This window comes from Leucoraja erinacea, unplaced genomic scaffold (genome assembly GCF_028641065.1).
Source record: "Leucoraja erinacea ecotype New England unplaced genomic scaffold, Leri_hhj_1 Leri_147S, whole genome shotgun sequence".
Taxonomy (NCBI): domain Eukaryota; kingdom Metazoa; phylum Chordata; class Chondrichthyes; order Rajiformes; family Rajidae; genus Leucoraja; species Leucoraja erinaceus.
Genome location: NW_026575759.1, coordinates 173,163 through 195,124, shown reverse-complemented (window position 1 = coordinate 195,124; position 21,962 = coordinate 173,163). Strand labels below are relative to the sequence as shown.

At 46.3% G+C, this 21,962-nt stretch overlaps 1 protein-coding gene across 1 annotated transcript in view; it reads right to left on the bottom strand.

The window, feature by feature from the left end:
* cratb (carnitine O-acetyltransferase b) overlaps positions 1-19,568 on the bottom strand; it is a 38,772-nt gene extending 19,204 nt beyond the window's left edge. Inside the window, exons 1-5 of the mRNA XM_055665777.1 lie at positions 19,325-19,568; positions 11,256-11,531; positions 10,058-10,176; positions 3,562-3,615; positions 69-234 (exon numbers count right to left, since the gene is read on the bottom strand). Coding sequence (XP_055521752.1) covers positions 69-234; positions 3,562-3,615; positions 10,058-10,176; positions 11,256-11,531; positions 19,325-19,354 — 645 coding nt within the window. The 5' untranslated portion in view covers positions 19,355-19,568. The remainder of the gene's footprint in view (positions 1-68; positions 235-3,561; positions 3,616-10,057; positions 10,177-11,255; positions 11,532-19,324) is intronic.
* Positions 19,569-21,962: the final 2,394 nt, after the last annotated feature.

Below are 21,962 nucleotides of genomic sequence, written 5' to 3'. Positions count from 1 at the left end.
CTGCATTAAAGACAGAACCAATGCCAAGTCTATGTAATTCACAGCTTATCTGGAAGTTGAGGTTTCACCTGGAAGTTGCGGACTACGGTGACGTGCGTCGGTGGACTCCTGGTGGACCCGTAATTGATCAGGGTGTCGTGTTTGGGCCCAGGGATACGACAGGAGGACAGGATCTTGGCGTACAGATCCATGCAGAGGGGGTTCGCCCGACTGTACTCAGTTGCAAGCGACTGACTAAAGAGGAAAACAAAACGAGAACAAAATGGCTACGTCAACGTCCGGGAATAATCACGAGACGCTGTAGAACGAGTACATTAGGGGCAGGCACGGCGTTTCGATCCCAACTACGGGTGCTGTCTGTGCAGAGTTTGCACGTTCTCCCCATGAACCGTGTGGAATTTCTCCGGCCGCTCCGGTTTCCCCCCACACTCCAAAGACGTGCGGGTCTGGAGGTTAAATGCCCCTCTGCAAATTGGAAGTTGTCCGTAGTGTGTGTAGGGTAGTGCTGTTGTACGGGGGCGATCGCTGGTCGGTACGGACTCGGTGGGCCCAAGGGCCTGTCCCACTTGGGCGTCATTTGCGCGTTATGCAGGTGGCGCGCGAAGATTTTGTGCATCCCAAAATCCTGGGACACCGCGCACAACCGCATGTCACCACGCACCATGCGCGCATCACGAGGGCGTCACGACACGTGCATCGTGATGCTTAAATGATGTTGCGTAAATGACACGTAAATGACACCCAAGTGGGACAGGCTCTTAAGTCTACCAGTTAAACTGAAGTTAAAAATAAATCTGGTCAGGTTCCAACAAATTTGATACGATGTCAAAGAGCCATAAATTGTTTGCATAGTTTGTGTGCTGTGCTGTTCTATGTTCTATTGAAGGATAAAAAGATCAGATAACACTGTGGCTTCATTTGGATAATGATAGAACTAATGATATTTTTAGTTTAGTTTAGTTTCGAGAGACGGTGTGGAAACAGACCCTTCGTCTCACAGAGTTACCGCCGACCAGCGATCCCAACACACTAACACTACCCTACACTAACACACACCAGGGACAATTTTAAATTCATACCAATCCAAGTAACGCACAAAGCTGTACGTTTTTGGAGTGTGGGAGGAAACTGAAGATCTTGGAGCAAACCCACGCAAGTCAATAGACAATAGGTGCAGGAATAGGCGTTTCGGTCCTACAAGCCAGCATCGCCATTCACTGTGATCATGGCGGATCTTCCATAATCAATACCCCGTTCCTGCCTTCTCCCCATATCCCATGGCTCCGCTAAATGGTGTCCGATTAGGAAAAGGGGAGATGCAGCGAGACCTGGGTGTCATGGTACACCAGTCATTGAAAGTAGGCATGCAAGTGCAGCAGGCAGTGAAGAAAGGGAATGGTATGTTAGCTTTCATTGCAAAAGGATTTGAGTATAGGAGCAGGGAGGTTCTACTGCAGTTGTACAGGGTCGTGGTGAGACCACACCTGGAGTATTGTGTACAGTTTTGGTCTCCAAATCTGAGGAAGGACATTATTGCCATAGAGGGAGTGCAGAGAAGGTTCACCAGACTGATTCCTGGGATGTCAGGACTGTCTTATGAAGAAAGACTGGATAGACTTGGTTTATACTCTCTAGAATTTAGGAGATTGAGAGGGGATCTTATAGAAACTTACAAAATTCTCAAGGGGTAGATGCAGGAAGATTGTTCCCAATGTTGGGGAAGCCCAGGACAAGGGGTCACAGCTTAAGGATAAGGGGGAAATCCTTTAAAACCGAGATGAGAAGAACTTTTTTCACACAGAGAGTGGTGAATCTCTGGAACTCCCAGCCACAGAGGGTAGTCGAGGCCAGTTCATTGGCTATATTTAAGAGGGAGTTAGATGTGGCCCTTGTGGTTAAGGGGATCAGAGGGTATGGAGAGAAGGCAGGTACGGGATACCGAGTTGGATGATCAGCCATGATCATATTGAATGGTGGTGCAGGCTCGAAGGGCCGAATGGCCTACTCCTGGACCTAATTTCTATGTTTATATGCTATCTTTAAGAGCTCTACTCCATCTAACTCTCTTGAAGGCATCCAGAGACTTGGCCTCCACTGCCTTCTGAGGCAGAGAATTCCACAGACTCACAACTCACTGGGTGAAAAAGTTTTTTCTCATCCCCATTCTAAATGGTCTTTCCCTTATTCTTAAACTGTGGCCCCTGGTTCTGGACTCCTCCAACCGGGATCATGTGTCCTGCCGCTAGCGAGTCTAATCCCTTAATAATCTTATATGTTTCAATAAGGTACCCTCTCATCCTTCTAAATTCCAGTGTATTCAAGTCCAGTCCCTCCATTCTTTCAACATATGACAGTCCCGCCATCCCGGGAATTAACCTGGTGAACCAACGCTGCACTCCCTCAAGATGGCGGACTGCAGGAGTGGGGCGCCGTTGTGTATGGCTGCTCCGCCTGCAGTCCGTCCTTTCACCCTTTTTTATTTTTATTTTTAGTCCTGTTACTTCAAAATGTTTGTTGGAGGTCTTCTTTTATGTGGTGGGTGGGGGGAGGGGAAGGGGGAAACTTTTCCTGGTCCCTACCTGGTCGGAGAGGCGGTTTCCCTCCGAGCTGCTTCTTCGCCCCTTCCTCGCGGCCTACCATCAGACTGTTGCGGCGTTTCCTGTCGGGATGGGCCGGGACTACAGCTTCGGCGGCGGTGCAGTGCTGGGACACCAACACGGAGTGGGTGATGCCTTACCGAGTACTGTGACCGCCGATATACATCCAAGGAGCTGCGGCTGTGGAGCGTCCAGTCGCGGGCGGGCGGCGCTGGATTTAAACACCGCGGAGCCTGGGATTCGAGATCACCAGAGTCGGAGCTCCAACCAGCGCGGTCTGAAGACTTCGGGTGCTGCGTGCGGTCTCCGGGGAGGGAGCGGCCGCTCCAGACATTTCCAAGCCGCCGAGGAGTGTTCACCCGATGCCGGCATTCCAGCTTTCTGGCAAGAGGGCCTGAAAACATCGGACTGACTGCGGAGACCACAAATAGGCCCCGACCTCGGGTGATCACAGAGGGAGAGGACTGAACGTTTTGATGTCTTTCCCCACAGTGGAAATTTTGTATTCTGTTGTGGGGGACGTTTGTGTTGAAGTATACAATATGTTGTGTCATTTTTCTTAATTTTAATTTTTCTATGGATGTACGGAAGCCTAATTATTATTTTCTTTCTATGTAAAGCACTTTGGTCTCAACGCGAGTTGATTTAAACGTGCTATATAAATAAATTTTACTTTTTACTAGCAAGAATGTCCTTCCTCAAATTTGGAGACCAAAACTGCACACAATACTCCAGGTGTGGTCTCACTAGGGCCCTGTACAACTGCAGAAGGTCACAGGGGGAAAGTACAAACTCCGTATAGACAAGCACCCCGTAGTCGGGATCGAACCCGGGTCTCTGGCGCAGTAAGGCAGTAGTTCCACCGCTGCGCCACAGAGCTTTGTAGGGACCTTTCCAAACTTGCCAATGACAAACCAGGTGTGATGTCAGGGACAGGTCCAAGATGTCAACTGGAAACACTTACCTGTCGAGCTTACACTTGAAGTCCAGCACTCCAGCGATTAGTTTGGCCGCAAACCTGTAGAGACAAGAAAATAACCATGAGAATTCAATCGTTCCTAGGCATCGAGATTATTTGGAGATACTGGGGCAGTGTCTTATTCCAATCAATGCACAGTCATGTTAATTGTTAACTCCAGTTTCAGTGAGGCAGAGGTTCACCTGCACCTCCTCCACCCTAATCCATTGCATCCGCTGCTCTAGATGTCGGCTGCTCTACATCGGTGAGACCAAGCGTAGGCTTGGTGATCCGTTCACCCAACACCTCCGCTCAGTTCGCAATAACCAACCCGATCTCCCGGTGGCTCAGCACTTCAACTCCCCCTCCCGAATCCAACCTTTTTGTCCTGGGCCTCCTCCATGGCCAGAGTGAGCCCCACCGCAAATTGGAGGAGCAGCACCTCATATTTTGCTTGGGTAGTTTACACCCCAGCGGTATGAACATTGACTTCTCCAATTTCAGGTAGTCCCTGCTTTCTCCCTCCTTCCCCTCCCCTTCCCAGCTCTCCCACAGCCCACTGTCTCCGCCTCTTCCTTTCTTCTTCCCAGCCGCCCCCCCTCACCCTCTCAGTTTGAAGAAGGGTCTCGACCCGAAACGTCACCTATTCCTTCGCTCCATAGATGCTGCCTTACCCGCTGAGTTTCTCCAGCATTTTTGTCTACCTTTGATTTTTCCAGCATCTGCAGTTCTTTCTTAAACACTTCAAGTCAATTTTGATCACTTTCTTCCCAGTTGTTATTAAGCAACTGAACCATCCTACCTACAACTAGAGAGCAGTCCTGAGCTACTATGTATTGCATTTGGGACACTTGGACTATCTTTGACCAGACGGTACTGGACTATATCTTGCACTAAACATTATCCCCTTTATCATGTATCTGTACACTGTGGATGGCTCGATTGTAATCATGTATTGTCATTCCACTGACTGGTTAGCACGCAACAAAAGCTTTTCACTGTACCTCGGTACACGTGACAATAAACTAAACAAACTAATATTTATTAAAAATCCAGATGCATAAATAGTAACAAATCGCTTTCAAAGTGCTTTGTTTTAAAGTTCTATGACAATTATACAGCAGTTTTAGTTTAGTTTAGAGATAGAGCAGAAACAGGCCCTTCAGCCCACCGACCGGTGATCCCCGCACATTGCCACTACCCTGCACAACACTGGGGACAATTTTACATTTATAGCCAAACCAATTTAATTATACAGTAAGGAGAATTATATCAAGAGACAAGGGATGAGAGTCCATTGGGCAGCACAGTGGGGCAGCGGTAGAGTTACTGCCTTGCAGCGAATGCGGCGCCAGAGACCCGGGTTCGATCCCGACTACTGGTGCTGTCTGTACGGAGTTTGCACGTTCTCCCCATGACCTGCGTGGGTTTTCTCCGAGATCTTCGGTTTCCTCCCACACTCTAAAGACGTACAGGTTTGTAGGTTAATGGGCTTGGTGTAAATGTAAAAATTGTCCCTAGTGGGAGTAGGATAGTGTTAGTGTGCGGGGATCGCTGGTCGGCGCGGCCCCGATGGGCCGAAGGGACTGTTTCCGCGCTGTATCTCTAAACTAAAAAAAGAGGCGAGGGATGAGAGGCAAGAATCGCACGAACTGGAACAATGAAATTCCTACGGGCGGCAGCACAGCAGGTATGTGTACACAGTACTAAATAGATAACATTCGAAACACAAAAAAAACATATATGAAAACCCCAATATAGTGCAACAAAAAAAAAAATCAAAGCCTGCAAAAGCAAACATTCTCTTACGCAACTTTAGTGCGTGTACAGATGGAGTGAAGTGGTCTCTGTTCAGAGCATATTGTACACCACTCTATACTGCATGCCTGTGGTCAAACTACAGAAAAGCAAGCTCACAGAGACTGAAAGTAACTGTTGCAGTCGCTGCCTCAAAAAGACTGGCAGTATCATCAAAGACCCACACCATCCTGGCCACACACTCATCTCCCCGCTACCTTCAGGTAGAAGGTACAGGAGCCTGAAGACTGCAACGACCAGGTTCAGGAATAGCTGCTTCCCCACAACCATCAGGCTATTAAACCTGGCTCGGACAAAACTCTGATTATTAATAACCACTTTCTGCTATTTGTACTTTACCAGTTTATTTATTCATGTGTGTATAAATTTATATCATGGTATATGGACACACTGATCTGTTTTGTAGTAAATGCCTACTATTTTCTGTGAGCTTAAGCAAAGCAAGAATTTCATTGTCCTATACAGGGACACATGACAATAAACTCACTTGAACTTGAACTTGAACTAATGATGACATGAGAATATTACTTAAGAGACATAGATGGTGTAGTGCAAGTGAAATGTTTGTTACTGCAGGTGTCAATACTTTACAAACTGTCTTTTCCGGATTAATGACTCTGAAAATGAAATCATCTTGGCCTTATCAAACATAATATAGAAACATAGAAAATAGGTGCAGGAGTAGGCCATTCGGCTGATCATCCAACTCAGTATCCCATCCCTGCCTTCTCTCCGTACACAAGGGCCACATTTAGCCACAAGGGCCACAACTCCCTCTTAAATATAGCCAATGAACTGGCCTCAACTACCTTCTGTGGCAGAGAATTCCACAGATTCACCACTCTCTGTGTAAAAAATGATTTTCTCATCTCGGTCCTAAAAGACTTCCCTCTTATCCTTAAACTGTGACCCCTAGTTCTGGACTTCCCCAACATCGGGAATAATTTTCCTGCATCTAGCCTGTCCAACCCCTTAAGAATTTTGTAAATTTCTATAAGATCCCCTCTCAATCTTCTAAATTCTAGTGTGTACAAGCCAAATTCTATAAGGTTTAGCACCACATACAACCAATCCCAGCCTTGGAGACATTGGTATATTTGTATGCCGTTTTGGTCCCCTAATTTGAGGAAGGACATTCTTGCTATTGAGGGAGTGCAGCACAGGTTTACAAGGTTAATTCCCGGGAAGGCAGGACTATCATATGCTGAGAGAATGGAGCGGCTGGGCTTGTATTCTCTGGAGATTAGAAGGATGAGAGGGCATCTTATTGAAACATATAAGATTATTAAGGGTTTGGACACGCTAGAGGCAGGAAACATGTTCCCGACGTTGGGGGAGTCCAGAACCAGGGGCCACACAGTTTAAGAATAAGGGATGAGCCATTTAGAACAGAGATGAGGAAACACTTTTTCTCACAGAGAGTTGTGAGTCTGTGGAATTCTCTGCCTTAGAGGGCGGTTCTCTGGATACTTTCAAGAGGTAGCTAGATAGGGCTCTTAAAGATAGCAGAGTCAGGGGATATGGGGAGAGGGCAGGAACGGGGTACTGATTGGGGATGATCAGCCATGATCACATTGAATGGCGGTGCTGGTTCGAAGGGTCGAATGGCCTCCTCCTGCACCTATTGTCTATTGTCTAAATCTTATGTATAAATGTATGTTCCAGATTAATTACTCTGAAAATGAAATCATCTTGGCCTTAAAAACAAAACATACATGCTACCAATCCCAGCCGTGGAGACATTGGTATACAGTAGTTGCCTTGTTGTAGGACACAGATTCTTGATCTTAAACCATGTATTGTGTTTTTGTGTGTAATTTATTTGTATGCAATTTGTTCTATGCATGTCTTGTCTTTTATCTGGACCAGGAGCGTAATAAAAAAAGTAAGTTGCTTTCTGTCCTGGGCCTCCTCCATGGCCAGAATGAGTCCCACCGCAAATTGGAGGAGCAGCACCTCATATTTCGCTTGGGCAGTTTAATAATAATAATAATAATAATAAATTTTATTTATGGGCGCCTTTCAAGAGTCTCAAGGACACCTTACAAAAATTTAGCAAGTAGAGGAAAAACATGTAAGCGGAATGAAATAAATAGTAGAGACATGACTAGTACACAAAGTAAAGACAGAATTCAATTCAAAACACAATACGAGGCAATTCAAGCACAGATGAAAAGGGAGGGGGACGTGGGGCCAAGGATAGGCAGAATTGAAGAGATGGGTCTTGAGGCGGGACTGGAAGATGGTGAGGGACACAGAACTGCGGATAAGTTGGGGGAGGGAGTTCCAGAGCCTGGGAGCTGCCCTGGAGAAGGCTCGGTCCCCAAAACTGCGGAGGTTGGACTTGTGGATGGAGAGGAGACCTGCTGATGTGGATCTGAGGGACCGTGAGGGTTGGTAGGGGGAGAGGAGGTCAGTGAGATATGGGGGGGCCAGATGGTGGAGGGCTTTGTAGGTGAAGATCAGGATTTTGTAGGTGATCCGGTGGGAGATGGGAAGCCAGTGAAGTTGTTTGAGGACTGGAGTGATGTGATGCCAGGATTTGGTGTGGGTGGTGAGTTTACACCCCAGCGGTATGAACATTGACTTCTCCAAATTTCAGGTAGTCCTTGCTTTCTCCTCCCCTTCCCCTCCCCTTCCCAGCTCTCCCTCAGCCCACTGTCTCCGCCTCTTCCTTTCTTCTTCCTGTCCCCCCCCCCACATCAGTCTGAAGAAGGGTCTCGACCCGAAACGTTGCCTATTCCTTCGCACCATAGATGCTGCCTCACCCGCTGAGTTTCTCCAGCATTTTTGTCTACCTTCGATTTTTCCAGCATCTGCAGTTTTTTCTTAAACATTTAGTAAGTTACAGATTAGTTTTGAATCATGAGAGTAAGAAAGTTGGGTTAAATTGTGCAAAGCCTATGTACCCCTCTGCTGGTAGGACTTTCAGTGCCTAGATTTACTTTTAGTTTTAGAAATACAGCGTGGAAACATAGATGCAGGAGTAGGCCATTCGGCCCTCCGAGCCTGCACCACCATTCAATATTATCATGGCTGATCATCCAACTCAGTATCCCGTACCTGCCTTCTCCCCATATCCTCTGATCCCTTTAGCCACAAGGGCCACATCTAACTCCCTCTTAAATATAGCCAATGAACTGGCCTCAACTACCTTCTGCGGCAGAGAATTCCAGAGATTCACCACTCTCTGTGTGAAAAAGGTTTTCCTCATGTCGGTCCTAAAAGATTTCCCCCTTATCCTTAAACTGTGACCCCTTGTTCTGGACTTCCCCAACATCGGGAACAATCTTCCTGCATCTAGCCTGTCCAACCCCTTAAGAATTTTGTAAGTTTCTATAAGATCCCCCCTCAATGTTCTAAATTCTAGCGAGTACAAACCGAGTCTATCCAGTCTTTCTTCGTATGAAAGTCCTGACATCCCAGGAATCAGTCTGGTGAACCGTCTCTGCACTCCCTCTATGGCAAGAATGTCTTTCCTCAGATTAGGAGACCAAAACTGTACGCAATACTCCAGGTGTGGTCTCACCAAGACCCTGTACAACTGCAGTAGAACCTCCCTGCTCCTATACTCAAATCCTTTTGCTATGAATGCTAACATACCATTCGCCTTCTTCACTGCCTGCTGCACCTGCATGCCTACTTTTAATGACTGGTGTACCATGACACCCAGGTCTCTTTGCATCTCCCCCTTTTCTAATCGGCCACCATTCAGATAATAATCTACTTTCCTGTTTTTGCCACCAAAGTGGATAACCTCACATTTATCCACATTATACTGCATCTGCCATGCATTTTCCCACTCACCCAGCCTATCCAAGTCACCCTGCAGCCTCCTAGCATCCTCCTCACCGCTAACACTGCCCCCCCCCCCCCCTTCGTGTCATCCGCAAACTTGGAGATGTTGCATTCAATTCCCTCGTCCAAATCATTAATATATATCGTAAATAGCTGGGGTCCCAGCACTGAGCCTTGCGGTACCCCACTAGTCACTGCCTGCAATTGTGAAAAGGATCCGTTTACTCCTACTCTTTGCTTCCTGTCTGCCAACCAGTTCTCTATCCACATCAATACTGAACCCCCAATACCATGTGCTTTCTCCCATATCCCTTGATTCTTTTCGCCCCAAGAGCTAAATCTAACTTCAAAACTAACCAGGCCCTTCGTCCCAACGAGCCACACCGACCAGTGATCGATCCCCGCACATTAACACCATCACACATACACACACCAGGGACAATTTACACTTATACCAAGCCAATTAACCTGCGCGTCTTTGTAGTGGGGGAGGAAACCGAAGATCTCGGAGAAAACCCACGCGGTCACGAGGAGAACGTACAAACTCCACACAGACAGCACCCGTAGTCGTAGTGGCGACTGCGGTGGACTCAACGGCCCCGACCACGGGTGAACAATCGGACGATGACTGAACTTTAGTGCCCTCCCTCACAGTGGGAAACATTGATTCTGCTGTGTGTTGATGTTCTTGTTAAACTCTATCGGATATTGTGTTCTTTTTATACGTATGGCTGTCTGGTAACTCAAACCACGCTGCGCCAACTGGTGCACGTGACAATAAATGTAACTTGAATTTGAGAAGCAAGATTTCTACCGCATCTGTGCCTCTTTGACAATAAGCAATAGATTTGAATGCTGAACACAAACCTGGTGAGGACAGTCCTACCTGAGCTGCCCTTTCCAATCGTTGTAGTCCTGTTTGGGCAGAACCACGGCAGGGTTCGAGTGGACAGCCAGGGGAAGCCGGCACGTCAGGTAGGCGCTCTGGATCCACCAGTCGGTGAGCTGAAAGAGAAGCAACCACAGGATTGGAGAGACAGGACAATAGACAATAGGTTCAAGAAGGAACTGCAGATGCTGGAAAATCAAAGGTACACAAAAGTGCTGGAGAAACTCAGCGGGTGAGGCAGCATCTATGGAGCGAAGGAAATAGGCAACATTTTGGGCCAAAACTCTTCTTCAGTCTGAAGATGAGTTTCGGCCCGAAACGTTGCCTATTTCTTTTGCTCCATAGATGCTGCCTCACCCGCTGAGTTTCTCCAGCACTTTTGTCTATCTCCAATAGACAATAGGTGCAGGAGGAGGCCATTCGGCCCTTCGAGCAAGCACCACCATTCAATGTGATCATGGCTAATCATCCACAATCAGTACCCCGTTCCTGCCTTCTCCCCATATCCCTTAACTCCGCTATCCCTAACTAACTCTCTCTTGAAAGCATCCAGAGAACCAGCCTCCACTGCCATCTTGAGGCAGAGAATTCCACAGACTCACAACTCTTTGTGTGAAAAAATGTTTCCTCGTCTCCATTCTAAATGGCTTACCCCTTATTCTTAAACTGTGGCCCCTGGTTCTGGACTCCCCCAACATTGGGAATATATTCCCTGCCTCTAGCGTGTCCAAACCCTTATATGTTTCAATAAGATCCCCTCTCATCCTTCTAACTTCCAGAGTATACAAGCCCAGCCACTCCAATCTATCAACATATGACAGTCCCGCCAACCCGGGAATTAACCTGGTGAACCTACGCTGCACTCCCTCAATAGCAAGAATGTCCTTCCTCAAATTAGGGGACCAAAACTGCACACAATACTCCAGGCGTGGTCTCACTGGGGCCCTGTACAACTGCAGAAGGACCTCTTTGCTCCTATAATCAACTCCTCTTGTGGTGAAGGCCAACAGGCCATTCGCTTTCCTCACTGTCTGCTGTACCTGCATGTTTACTTTCATTAACTGATGACTATTGATTGACTTTTCCTTGTCGAGAATTCAGGGACAATGACCTGAACATGAGTCAGCCTCCCTCTGTTCCAGTTCGGGTTTGGTTGGGTATTGAGGAGTTCGAGGAAGTGATGAGCAGTACTCACCCAGTTCTCAGTTCTCTTCGACCGCTTCTCCAGCCTGTCCTGCAGTTTTGGCCCGATGCCACGTGGCTTACTGAAGTCCCTCACCATTTGCCTCGTCTGTTCCAGCTCCTCCGGGGTGACCAGGGGTTGCAGCGCCAGGAGGTAACGCTCCAGCGTATGCCTCAACGGAGGCACGGGCAGCTGAGGCAACGGGCACTGCGTGGAGAAAGCCCTTGGGGTGGGGCGGAAAAAGCCTGGAGTCTTGACCTGGAGTGGAGATCGCCATATTCGAGCTGGCTGCAATGAGGAGAGGAGCAGAAAGTCACTGGATTGTGGTAAGTGATTGTAACAGCATTAGGCCATTCGGCCCATCAAGTCTACTCCACCATCCAATAGTGGCTGATCTATCTCACCTTTCTAACCCCATTCTCCGGCCTTCTCCCCATAACCCCTAAAGGGCCTGTCCCACTTGCCGATATTTTTCGGCATCATTGACTGATGTATCAGGTCTTCAAAAAAAAATCGCCCAGTCCCCCTTTGAGCCAGCACCACCATTCAATATGATCATGGAAGATCATCGAAAATCATTGCCCCATTCCTGCTATTTCCCCATGTTCCATGATGCCTTCAGCCCTAAGAGCTAAATCTAACACTCTCGAAAACATCCAGTGAATTGGCCTCCACTGCCTTCTGAGGCTTATTATATACATCTTTAACCAAAGATATTAACCTAAATAAGTAGGAGAAAAATCTACAGGAAGTGTATCCAGCATTTTCATTTTGTTTCACTTTTATCCCAGATCTGCAGTGTTAATTTTATCATGGGCCTATATTTTATTTTGGTCGCCCAGTCGAATACCCTCCTGAATTTGTGCCCACCTGCCCCAATAAATCTTTGCCACTGTCATTTCTGCTTGTAATAATATTTTTGTTGTACCGGTAAACAGTGCCGGCCTTAAGCCGATTTGACTGATTGCTCCAAATTGGGCCCCGCGCCCCACACCCATGTTCCGTATTTCGTACTGAAATACAAATTCTCTTTGTTAAATAAAGATTTTTTTTAATTCGCCATCCGGATTTTTTTTAAAACGAACATGTATAACAACCACTTCAGGCCATCAGACACAAACGATTTGTTAAATAGTACTGTTAGCACTTCTTAACAGCAAGTAGTTAACACCTTGTTATGCAATGCATCAATCTGCATCCATCCGCATTCCTCAGTAAATGTTATTGTGTTTTGAACAAGTATTAATAACGCCATGTTCCTTTGAATAAAATTCACGCGGCGTCATTAATACTTGCTTAAAACACAATTACATTTACTGAGGAATGTAGATCGATGACACGTTGAGAATTTCATTAAACTCACCATCATGAGTGAGGGCCCCGGACCGCGAGAAGGGGCTTCTTCCTGGTTTGCAGGTTAGTCATTCACCTACCGACCCACGTTGTGTCTCTCAGTGTTTTGCTCTCTCTCTCCCTCCCTCCCTCCCTCTCTCTCCATCTCGTCTCTCTCTACCTCTCTCACTCCCTCTCTATCACCTCAGCATTCCCGGAATCATTGACATTTAGCGGTAGACAAAATGCTGGAGAAACCCAGCGGGTGAGGCAGCCGCCTTGTCCGCTGAGTTCCTCCAGCACTCTGTGTTTTTTGTTTGGCTCTGAAGTTGGAGGTGGCTCAGCGGGACGGGCATGGCCTTTGGGGAGAGGGTTGCGTTTCTGGTCTAGACCCTTCTTCAGACAATCACAAGTACTCTCACCGACGAGAGTTCAGTTCAGTCTGAAGAAGGGTTTTCTCTCCAGAGTCGCTGCCTGTCCTGCTGAGTTACTCCAGCTTTATGTCTATCTTCAATTTCAAAGAATTACAATTTCTCACGGGGGGCTTATAACGTCTCTAAACCCCTCTGGGACCCTCTGAACACCTCTAAACCCCCTCTATTCTCCTATAAATACACCTGAACCCATCTGAAGCCCTCTAAACATCTCTAAACATCTCTAAACCCCTCTAAACTAGGAGGCTGCAAGGTGACTTGAATAGGCTGGGTGAGTGGGCAAATACATGGCAGATACAGTATAATGTGGATAAATGTGAGGTTACCCACTTTGGTGGCAAAAACAGGAAAGTAGACTATTATCTGAATTGTGGCCGATTAGGAAAAGGGGAGATGCAACGAGACCTGGGTGTCATGGTTCACCAGTCATTGAAAGTAGGCATGCAGGTGCAGCAGGCAGTGAAGAAGGCGAATGGTATGTTAACATTCATAGCAAAAGGATTTGAGTATAGGAGCAGGGAGGTTCTACTGCTGTTGTACAGGGTCTTGGTGAGACCACACCTGGAGTATTGGTACAGTTTTGGGCTCCTAATCTTGCCATAGAGGGAGTACAGAGAAGGTTCACCAGACTGATTCCTGGGATGTCAGGACTTTCATATGAAGAAAGACTGGATAGACTCGGCTTGTACTTGCTAGAATTTAGAAGATTGAGGGGGGATCTTATAGAAACTTACAAAATTCTTAAGGGGTTGGACAGGCTAAATGCAGGAAGATTGTTCCCGATGTTGGGGAAGTCCAGGACAAGGGGTCACAGTTTAAGGATAAAGGGGAAATCTTTTAGGACTGAGATGAGAAAAACGTTTTTTACACAGAGAGTGGTGAATCTGTGGAATTCTCTGCCACAGAAGGTAGTTGAGGCCAGTTCATTGGCTATATTTAAGAGGGAGTTGGATGTGGCCCTTGTGGCTAAAGGGATCAGGGGGTATGGAGAGAAGGCAGGTACAGGGTACTGATTGGGGATGATCAGCCATGATCATATTGAATGGCGGTGCAGGCTCAAAGGGCCGAATGGCCTATTCCTGCACCTATTGTCTATGTTTCTATGACTGCGTCCAACTGCTGTCTGGTTCGTTGATCGGTTTGCTAGATACGAACTGTTTTGGGAGAGAAAAATGCTCACGGCAGACCAAACGTGTTAAACAGAAATTGGTCAGATATTGAGCTTTACACAGTGAGAGATCGTGTGAAATCATCACTGACTTTAATTTTAAATGAATGTACCTGCATGTTATACTGTTTAGTTTGGAGAAACAGCTCACCTGTCCCCCCAAAGCTCACCTGTCCCCCCAGATCCTGACCAACTTTTACCGCTGTACCATCACAAGCATCCTGACCACCTGCTTCACGGTATGGTACAGCAATTGCACTGTAGCGAATAGGAAGGCACTACATCATCGGTGCCCCGCTCCCTGCCATGGATGCCCTCCACCGAAAACGGTGTCTGAAACGGGCCAGGAATATCATCAAGTTCCCCTCTCACCCTAACCATGGACTGTTTGCCCTCCTCCCATCAGGAAGGCGGTGCAGGGGCCTCAGGTCTCGAACAAGCAGGATGAGGAACAGCTTTTTCAACAACACACTTACATTGCTGAACTCGGAGTCCCGTCGCTAGATATATTTGGTCTCTCCATCCACATTGTTAACCAGTACTCTTCTTACTCTAATGTGTGCTTGTTCTGTACTTTTTTTATTCCCATCTTGCACTATGACTATGACCAGACGCTAAACTGCATTTTGTTGTACCTATACTTGTATCTGTGCAATGACAATAAAGTTGAATTGAATTGAATTGAGTTGAATTGAGATAGTCTGGTTGATACAACCAGATTAGTTTGGAAAACCTTGCTGGTTTTGAATCCCTCCTCCGCTCCTCTGTCATATGGGGTTCCACATGGCTCAATTTTAGGGCCCCTGCTTTTCTCACTGTACTTACTCCCTCTGGGTTCCATTCTTAGAAAGCATGGCATGTCTTTTCATTGTTATGCTGATGATAGCCAACTATATATGCCGCTGAGGAAGGAAATGCCTTTTCTGTCAAACCACTTCTGTCTTGTCTTGAGGACATTAAGTCCTGGATGGCCCTAAACTTTCTAGGATTTAATGAAAAGAAGACAGAGGTGATAGTGTTTGGTCCCAATGGCTGCCGTGACCCTCCCCCTGTTGACTTCGGCCCCCTGGCACGGTATGTGAAGCCAACAGTTTTGGACCTGGGTTTTAGGATGGACAGTGATTTTAAATTAGATCATCAAATAGGCGCGGTAGTTAAGTCCAGCTTCTTTCACATAAGGCAGCTGGTAAAGGTGAAGCCCATTCTTGAGCGGCAGCATTTTGAAACAGTAATCCATGCCTTTATCACATCTAGGCTGGATTACTGTAACGCACTCTATTTTGGAGTTGCTCGATCTTCCCTGGCTCGTCTCCAGTTGGTTCAAAATGCTGTTGCTCGCCTTTAAACTGGAACTCGAAAGAGGGAGCACGTAACGCCAATTCTGGCCTCCCTCCACTGGCTCCCGGTGCACTTTCAAGTTCATTTTAAAATTCTTGTATTTGTTTTTAAATCTTTAAATGGGCTCGCCCCGCCTTACCTCTCTGAACTGCTCCACCCATACGCTCCTGCCCGGTGCCTCAGGTCAGCTGATCAGCTGCTCCTGGAGGTACCGAGGTCTAAGCGGAAGCTCAGAGGGGGATAGAGCCATTTCTGTTGCTGCTCCGGCACTCTGGAACACCCTGCCGTTGCACATCAGACAGGCCCCTTCACTGTCCATCTTCAAAACCAGTCTTAAAACACATTTATATTCCTTGGCTTTTGACCCTGCTTGAGACTTTGCTCCTGTTTTAGTGCTTTTAATGTTTTTAATTTTATTGTTTTTACTCTCTATTTTAATGTTTTTATTGTCGTGTAATAATTTTTTGTCCATGATTAGTCATGTACAGCACTTTGTTGCAACAGTGGTTGTTTTAAAAGATCTATAAATAAAGTTATTATTATTATTATTATTATTATTATACAACCAGATTAGTTTGGAGAAACAACCAGATAGTTACTGAGTTCGCACCGACTAGCGATTTTTGTTACAGATTTGACCATGTTATTTGGCGGCCAATCAAACGCTGTCTCCAAGGGCATTGTGTCCAATCATATAATTAGCAGCTACGGTAAAGGTTGGAAGCCAGCAGAGCTACTGACAGGCAAACGGGAGTCAAGGGCATCATTAGAGACAGCACACACCCTGGACACTGGCTCTTCACACCCCCTGCCCTCAGGAAGACGATACAGGACAATGAGCACCCGCACGACAAGACTAAAAAACAGCTTCTACCATAGAGCTGTGACACTACTGAACTCTATCCCCCTCCCACACTGATTCCCCCCCTCTCCTCTCTCACACACCCGCCCATACTCCTATAGGGTGATTTCACCAAAAGTCAAATGAGCGTAGATCCCCCCTCACGTGACCGAAAATTTTAACTGGAGGACATCTCTCAGTTTGGTACATGTAAGTGAATGGGGAAACACGCACTTTCCCACCCGTTAAAAACATGGAAAACGGCCGATTTTTGAGCTGAAATTTTCTGTGCTAGTCGGGGTGACCGTGAAGCGCAGCGACCTAAATTTTCAGGCAAAAAAAAAGATAGAAAGTGAGGTAATTACAAGAGGGAACTGAAGGTAGAAAGCGGCGGAAGTGAACAGCTGACATTTGCCGTGGTGATTTTAAGATCCAAAATATCGGGAATTATCGCGTTTGCTCGCTGAATTTCATCAAAAGTAAGGCATTATTAACTTACTTTTTTTTGCCTGAAAATTTAGGTCGCTGTGCTTCACGGTCACCCCGACTAGCACAGAAAATTTCAGCTCAAAAATCGGCCGTTTTCCATGTTTTTAACGGGTGGGAAAGTGCGCGTTTCCCCATTCACTTACATGTACCAAACTGAGAGATGTCCTCCAGTTAAAATTTTCGGTCACGTGAGGGGGGATCTACGCTCATTTGACCTTTGGTGAAATCACCCTATATGTTTATAGTCTAATTTTTTTAATAGTTCTTTTTTAAACGTATTTTATACTCATATTCCTGTGCAGCTGGAGGACTGCTCCAACAAAATTTCGTTGTCTTGTACAATGACAATAAAGATTATTATTATTTTTGTACAATTTCATAATATATACTAAATAACTGGGCTGACACACCTTGGCTGGGAATCTGGGGTTCACCAAAATTGTTCCCTATTGGGCCCCGCACATCCTAAGGCCGGCCCTGCTGGTAAAGATTATTCTTAAGCAAACGGGGACAGTCGTTTACTCCAATGACTCTGTGTCGATGCCAGAAATTAAAAGCCACAATCGAGAAACGCAGTGAAATCGAAATTCAAATGTTCCTCCCCTCATTTGACTGTTGGTGTGCGTGGGTCAAAGAGTACATTCTCAAAGTCTTTTTTTTTTCATTTCTCAAAGGCAACAAGGAGAAAAACAAATGCAGTTGAGATCTCTGGTGCTGTCCCGGCCTTGTACACTCAATATTTATTTTTGCAAAAAGCCTCAGGAAAACAGTGTGCCTACCTTTCTTTTTCAACTAAGATTGTTGAATCTAGGCTTGGACACACTAGAGGCAAGAAACATGTTCCTGATGTTGGGGGAGTCCAGAACCAGGGGCCACACAGTTTAAGAATAAGGGGTAAGCCATTTAGAACGGAGACAAGGAAACACTTTTTCTCACAGAGAGTGGTGAATCTGTGGAATTATCTGGCTCAGAGGGCGGTGGAGGCAGGTTCTCTGGATGCTTTCAAGAGAGAGCTAGATAGGGCTCTTAAAAATAGCGGAGTCAGGGGATATGGGGAGAAGGCAGGAATGGGGGACTGATTGGGGATGATCAGCCATTCTTGATATTGAGGGAGTGCAGCATAGGTTTACAAGCTTAATTCCCGGGATGGCAGGATTGTCATATGCTGAGAGAATGGAGCAGCTGGGCTTGTACACTCTGGAGTTTAGAAGGATGAGAGGATACCTCATTGAAACATATAAGATTGTTAAGAGCATGGACACGCTAGAGGCAGGAAACATGTTCCTAATGTTTGGGGAGTCCAGAACCAGGGGCCACAGTTTAAGAATAAGGGGTTAAAGCCATTGAGAACGGAGACAAAGAAACACTTTTTCTCACAGAGAGTGGTGAGTCTGTGGAATTCTCTGCCTCAGAGGGCGGTGGAGGCAGGTTCTCTGGATGCTTTCAAGAGAGTGCTAGATAGGGCTCTTAAAAATAGCGGAGTCAGGGGATATGGGGAGAAGGCAGGAACGGGGTACTGATTGGGGATGATCAGCCATGATCACACTGAATGGCGGTGCTGGTTCGAAGGGCCAGATGGCCTCTACTCCTGCACCTATTGTGCCTATTAACTCCAGTACTCTTCAATGCCTTTCTTTCTCTTGATAGGGTTTCCCTTTTAAATCATGCCTGTTTCGGGACCTTGTTTGTGATTTAAGTGACAAGGTGATTCTAATGTGAAATGTTTCAAACTTTGTACCTGACTTATTTAAAAAAGGAAAAAAAAACAAGTTGCTGTACAACTGTTGTTGAATTGTGGTTAAATAAAAATTGGTGAAGGTTAAAAAACAATGTTTCGAGGTAGAATGAAAATGTATAAGGCGGTTGGACAAGGGGCGCAGTAGCTTGAACCAGCTGCTTGGGTGACATTCAAATCGACACGTGGGCAATGTCCATTTAACCCCGAAACATGACTGCAAAACAAAAGTTTAGGACACAAGGCCGGAACTACACCAGAGATCTCAACAGCATTTATTCTGCTTCTTGCCTTTAAGAAATGAAAACTTTGACTTTGAGAATGCACACTCTTTGACCCACCCACAGTCAAATTAAGGAACATTTGAATTCCATACGGCGTTTCTCGTTTGCTGTTTTAATTTGTGACATCGATACACAGTCTGGAGAAGTTGTCTCGACCTATGTATTCCTTCTCTCCAGAGATGCTGCCTGTCCCCGCTGAGTTACTCCAGCATGTTGGGTCTATCTTCGATTTAAACCAGCATCTGCAGTTCCTTCCGATGCAATGTCTCCCTGTTTGTTTTGACTTTGCAACGTGCAAACAAATGAATACAAACTCCTTCCCCAGTGTTCAGGAGGCGGCCGAGAAGGCTGGCTACAATGAGCTACATGTTGTACTTCCCTCCCCCCCCCAGTGCCTTCCTCTCCTTGAATTGTCACACATATTCAACTCCTTGCAACAAATGTAACCAACGAAACTCACCAGAAGGCGCATGGACGCTGTGAGCATCATGCTTTACCAGGGACGAATTTATTTCATTCCGATGCAGAGAGCCACTTAAATAGATATATATATATATTTTTTACAAAGATAGGTCAAGTCGTTTAGTTGCAGCTTTCTTTCCTCCCCCGTTCAGCTGCTAGGGGGTGCTGGAGTCGGATGTAAGAGAAAGGCAGGAGTTTATAGTTCACCAGAGATGTTGTCTGCTTCCTGTTTATAATGGTGAGAGAGAGAGAGACGCTTGCAGCGTGCGGGACAAACTGTACGCGATGGAGGTCTTGAAAGTGCACTGATGCAGACGCATGCAATCTCACTCCGCCCCTCGCCTGCTACTGGGCGAGAAGTTCTCCCTTAAAAACACACACACACACACACACACACAAACTGCTGATGTTAAAATGCACATTCAGGTTGAAAAAGGTCAAGATCAGGCACAAAATGCTGGAGTAACTCAGCCGGGGTCAGGCAGACAGGCAGGCTGGCAGCATCCTTCTGGAGAGAAGGAATGGGCGACGTTTCGGATCGAGACCCTTCTTCAGACACAACCCGAAATGTCACCCAGTCTCGACACGAAACATCACCAGTTAATTGTAATTGTAATTGTATATCTTTATTGTCATTTCCTGAGTATTCGCATACCCAGAGGAAACAAAAAAACGTTGCTCAACCAGTGTCCATTCAGTTTGCATTAAAAAATAAACAGGAATTAAAATTAAAAAATACATGTCATGAACAAATTTAACACTCTACTAAACATTCAACAGCCGTTCCGACCGGCAGCGGCACAACAGTGGCTCTGCTGCAGTGTGGGGGTTTGTGCGCGATACTTGGCAGGGGGCAAAGTCCATTTAACAGTCTTATAGCCTGTGGGAAGAAGCTGAGGAGCATCCTGCTGGTTTTGCAGCTAATGCTCCTGTACCTCTTCCCAGATGGGAGGATGGAGAAAAAGTTCCTTCTCTCTGGAGGACAATGGACAATAAGTGCAAGAGGAGGCCATTCGGCCCTTCAAGTCAGCACCGCCATTACGGAGTGGTGCAGATCCCACAATCTCATCCTCAATGTGGAAAAGACTAATGAAATGGTGATCGATTTCAGGAGGGCTGGTAAACTACATCACACTCCGCTGCATATTGATGGAGCTGCTGTGGAGAGGGTCAGCAGTGTGAAGTTCTTGGGACTTCAGCTGGCGGATGACCTGACCTCTACGACCAACACCACAGCAGTCATCAAACAAGCTCAGCAGCGGCTCCACCCTCTCCGGAGACTAAGGAAAGCAGGTCTCCCCACTGCTCATCTAAGGACCTTCTACAGGGGCACCATCGAGAGTATACTGACCTACGGCATCATCTTCCTGGTTTGGGAGCTGCAAGGCTTATGAGCAAAACCAACAAGTGCCCCACTCCCTTTCCTGTTGGGGATCTATCAGAAGCGGAGCATCAGCAGAGCCATCTCCATCATCAAGGACCCCTATCACCCATCACACCAAATCTTCTCCATTCTGCCATCTGGGAAGAGGTACAGGAGCTTCAGCTGCAAAACCAACAGGATGCTCCACAGCTTCTTCCCACAGGCACTAAGACTGGTTAACGAACTGTGTCCCCTCCCTATATATCATACACCAACATATCTAACCTCGCCCATAGTTTGGCAGATAGACACCTGTCAAAGTAAAGCCACTGTTCGGTCTGAATGTCTGTTTTTTATTTCAATTTTTAGGCCTATTTTAGATATGGTAATTATAAATGTTTTTAAAGCTATATGTATTTATTCTGTTTTTATTAACCGCACTGATGGTAACTGATCGAGAAACAGTTTTTTCGTTTCATCTGTGTATGTAAGTACTCAGTTAAAATTAGTTTAAAGTATAAATACTGAATACTACTGATACTGATCATGGCTGATCATCCACAATCAGTACCCCGTTCCTGCTTTCATCCCATATCCCCTGACTCCTCTATCTTTAAGAGCCCTATCTAGCTCTCTGTCTCGCTGCCTGTCCCGCTGAGTTACTCCAGCACTTTGGGTCTATCTTTGGTTTGGACCAACATCTGCAGTCCCTTCTTAACAGAAGGTCAATATCAGGGCGTGGTAGTGCACTATTTCTGTTGCTTGTTGCCATTCGAATATTTTTAATCTCATGTTTAAAAAGAGCTTTAAAACTCCCCCTTTAATTGGAATGGTACGCCCTGTTCTAATGTCAACAAACAGCATTTGCAAGGTCAGTAGATGTGAGGCACCCGTTGGCAGAGAAATCCGGTGCAAGTTGTTTACAATAAGATGCCCCCCCATCCCCCGCCCCCTCAAGGTTAATTCCCGGGATGGCAGGACTGTCATATACTGAGAGAATGGAGCGATTGGGCTTGTACACTCTGGAGTTTAGAATGATGAGAGGGCATCTTATTGAAACATATAAAATTATTAAGGGTTTGGACACGCTAGAGGCAGGAAACATGTTCCCAATGTTGGGGGAGTCCAGAACCAGGGGCCACACACAGTTTAAGAATAAGGGGTAAGCCATTTAGATGTGGAAACAATTTTTCACACAGAAACTTGTGAGTCTGTTGTATTCCCTGCATCAGAGGGCAGTGGAGGACGAATCTCTGGATACTTTCAAGAGAGA